The 3,884-nt window shown below is 42.1% G+C and overlaps 1 protein-coding gene across 4 annotated transcripts in view; it reads left to right on the forward strand.

The window, feature by feature from the left end:
- Positions 1-2,543, forward strand: part of LOC105517720 (mitochondrial import inner membrane translocase subunit Tim23) — a 30,584-nt gene extending 28,041 nt beyond the window's left edge. For 2 of the 4 annotated variants that reach the window (XM_011950372.1, XM_011950374.1), the window contains one exon: positions 2,006-2,543. In XM_011950372.1, coding sequence (XP_011805762.1) covers positions 2,006-2,121 — 116 coding nt within the window. In that variant the 3' untranslated portion in view covers positions 2,122-2,543. Of the gene's footprint in view, positions 1-1,196; positions 1,523-2,005 lie in introns of those variants that run through there. The other 2 variants (XR_001002706.1, XM_011950373.1) reach the window with 2 other exon arrangements.
- Positions 2,544-3,884: the final 1,341 nt, after the last annotated feature.

Below are 3,884 nucleotides of genomic sequence, written 5' to 3' on the forward strand. Positions count from 1 at the left end.
GATTATTTTGAGTGTACACTATTTTCCAATTATTACAATTTTTCAACCACACTGAATACAGTTAGAAGTTTAACTGCTCTGCCTATAGTCTGAATATGGTAAGTTCACAAAGAGACGATGTGAACGTCAAGAAGATACCTCACGTTATACTTTTAGTGGGGTTTTTTGGGGCTTCCTAAAAATATTTTTGGTCCCCCTACACATGTTTGACAGCTGTTTATAGATAATGTCTGCAGTTTCTGTTTGAGAGAGATAATTATGACACTTAGCATTGGAAAACTAAGAAGAACGTAAGCAGGTCAGCTATCAGAAGTCTTCAGACTGGAGAGATTCCTGGAGGGGGAGTGGCCCTTTAATCCATCAGCTGAAGCCATCTGGTAGGACACTCATTGCAGAAATGGTTCTGAAATGTTCTAACTCAGCAACATCACTGAATGTCACAGAATTGACACAGAGCTAAAGGGCTTCTAGCCACCCCCACAACTCCTCTGTACCTTTGTCTCCCTAACACATGACTTGGAACAAATACACTCTAGGTACAGATATGGCTACCTGAAGTTTATGCTCCCTACTCATGGAGCTGCATGAGGACATCACATGTTTTAAAAAGCTGCTTTGGGCACCCCCATTCCTGAGAAGTGTCATAGCTTGGTTTCCCTTTGCTACATAACGTTTGTAAGACTAACATTGAATAACCATACACAGTTGGGGCATTTTCTATTTTGAGAAATTTATTTGTAGCTTCCTCTTATTTACACTTGGGGACTATTTTTAAGTAACTGATTGAAATATTTTTGTTTCTCCATTGCAAGTGAAATCCTGTTGCTAATCTTTTGCCATATATAGAATTGTTCACTTGTTTTCAAGCAGGTAGTTCAATATCTGTAATTCTTGAATTCTTTTCAGCTAGCATGATGCTAGGTGTCCCTCACTGCTTATTAATTGTGGGAGATTGATGCATCAGTGTGCAAAGTGGGGGGTGGTCACTAGCACCTAACTCAGTGTGATTATAGCTATCTTACCTTTTTTTTTTTTTTTTTTTTTGAGACAGGGTCTCACTGTCACCCAGGCTGGAGTGCAGTGGCATAATCTCAGCTTACTGCAGCCTCAGCCTCCTGGGCTCAAGCGATCCTCCTACCTCAGCCTCCCAAATAGCACATGCCACCCCACTGAGCTAATTTTTCTATTTGTTGCAGAGACAGGGTTTTGCCGTGTTGCCTAGGTTATTCTCAATTCCTGAGCTCAAGTCTGCCTCAGCCTCCCAAAGTGCTGGGATTACAGGTGTGAACCACAACGCCTGGCCATCACTAATCTTCAAGGTTAATATTTGGAGGATCCATTCAGAGTCCAAAGGTGGTTAATACTCTTTCCAAATAGGGTGCCACGTTGTTTACATTACAGTCTTAAATCCATTGACAGTGCTAGTGGAGTTCTAAATCATATTACTAGCAGGAAATGACTGTTGTAGTTGCAGCTCCAGTAATAAACTGCCATAGGAACAAGTTGGAAAGAAAGTAGGGGGGAAAAATGTGAACATGAAAATGTCAAGTCATATGTATTACACAAGTGGTATTACTTTAAAAACTTTATCTTCTTTTTGAGATGCAGTATTTATTGATTTATTTTAAAAATGGTCTCTTCCCATTTCACAATACTTTTTATTTTTTTTGATGGAGTCTCACTTCTCTCACCCTGTCGCCCAGGCTGGAGTGCAGTGGTATGATCTCGGCTCACTGCAACCTCAGCCTCCTAGTAACTGGGACTATAAGCACACATCACCACACCCAGCCAATTTTTTTGAATTTTTAATAGGGTTTCAGTATGTTGGCCAGGCTGCTTGAACTCCTGACCTCAAGTGATCCACCCGCCTCGGCCTCCTGAAGTGCTGGGATTACCTGAGCCACTGTGCCCAGCCCATTTCACAGCACTTTTTATTTAACCCTATCATGCTAGGGCACTATGCAATACATGGCTGTTTCATTTTCCTTTTGTCTCTTTTTCCCAGGTGGTCTTCGAGGGATAGCACGAGGTGGTCTGACAGGACTAACACTTACCAGCCTCTATGCACTATATAATAACTGGGAGCACATGAAAGGCTCCTTGCTCCAACAGTCACTCTGAAGATTTTGCCAACTCATGAATGGAGGACACTTAGTATCTAGATCATTTTATAAGACAGTCTGGAGTTATCCTCTCTCTCCTACCTACAATTAGTTTGAAAAATTGGAGATTTTGATTTGCTGTGATGAAAATCCTGGATGGTTGACCAAGACTGGCACTTGTTCCAGCCATTAGTGAGTTGAAGCCAAAGAAAGCCCTTTGGTGACTCACTGAGAACCATGGTTCTCTTCTTCTCTGGAGAAGATCTTGCACATATCTCTTCTCCTCCCCCATGAACTAGAAAACCACTTACTCCCAGAATTCAGGTCGTGCTTGTCAGTACTATATCACCAAGTCTGTTCATTTAATGATCCAAAACTGTAATATCGCACTGTGTTCCAAATAAAGGGTAAAAACAGAACTGAAGTTGTAACTCCAACACAGAAACATAGTGGTTGTCTCAATTTAAAAGTATCTACCTGGGTATAAAGTGAAAGGTACTGTCCGCATTTTCTGTCCCAATTAAGGCAAAACAACATCTTCATGTTTGTGTTGAAATGAGCTACTGGTGGCTGGGTGCAGTGGCTCAACGCCTGTAATCCCAGTACTTTGGAAGGCCAAGGCAGGAGGATCACCTGAGGTCAGGAGTTTGAAGATCAGCCTGGCCAACATGGTGAAACCTTGTCTCTACTAATAAAATACAATAATCAGTCGGATGTGGTGGGCGTGCACCTGTAACCCCAGCTACTCGGGAGGTTGAGGCTGGAGAATCGCTTGAACCCAGGAGGCGGAGGTTGCAGTGAGCCCAGATGATGCCACTGCACTCCAGCGCAGGCAACAGAGTGAGACTCCATTTCAAAAAAAGAAATGAGCTACTGGTGGCATTCACCAATAGAGCTGATGCTAAACTACCTCAAGGTATTTCAGGTTAACCATTAGACTAGCATACTAGAACAATCTTTCCAACGATCCTGCTTCATTCCATACATATTAACTCCTCACTAGGAATAAATCAGGGCTAGGTTTTTTTTTTTTTTTTTCGAGACAGGGTCTCACTCTGTTGCCCAGGCTGGAGTGCAGTGGCGCAATCTCAGCTCACTGCAACCTCCGCCTCCTGGGTTCAAGTAATTCTCCTGCCTCAGCCTCCCAAGTAGCTGGGATTACGGGCACTTGTCACCATGCCCGGCTAATCTTGTATTTTCAGTAGAGGCGGGGTTTCACCATGTTTGTCAGGGTGGTCTCAAACTCCTGACCTCAGGTGATCCACCCGCCTTGGCCTCCCAGAGTGCTGGGATTACAGGCATGAGCCACCGTGCCTGACCAAGAGCTAGATGTTTTTCTAGGAAGCCTTGGGAAAACTAAAGGACATGAGGCCAAGCTGTTTAATTTCTGAGTTTGTTTTTTCATCCACAGTATGAAGTTAATCATGTATAACTGCACTACAGGTTATACACATAAATATTACTGTATTAAATACCTGGTGGCTATATGATTGGAGAAAGTAAAAACTAGGGCCTTTTTGGATGCATCTAGTAAGAGGAATCCAGTAGAAAGGCACTGAGTCTTAGCTGAAGTCCCGTAGGTTTTTTTTTAATAGATGTGAATAGTTTTCATAAAAGACTGAAAATGGAGGTTAATATACCTATTGTTTTCTAATTTTTCATAAAATACACTGGTTATTTTTATGCTCAAGCTGTTTCTCAGCTGGATTCCTAACCAAAAGTTATCACATTATATAATAGCACACTTTGTGACAAATAGTTTTACAAATAACACGCAACAAC

This window comes from Colobus angolensis, unplaced genomic scaffold, assembly GCF_000951035.1.
Source record: "Colobus angolensis palliatus isolate OR3802 unplaced genomic scaffold, Cang.pa_1.0 Scaffold306, whole genome shotgun sequence".
NCBI lineage: Eukaryota > Metazoa > Chordata > Mammalia > Primates > Cercopithecidae > Colobus > Colobus angolensis.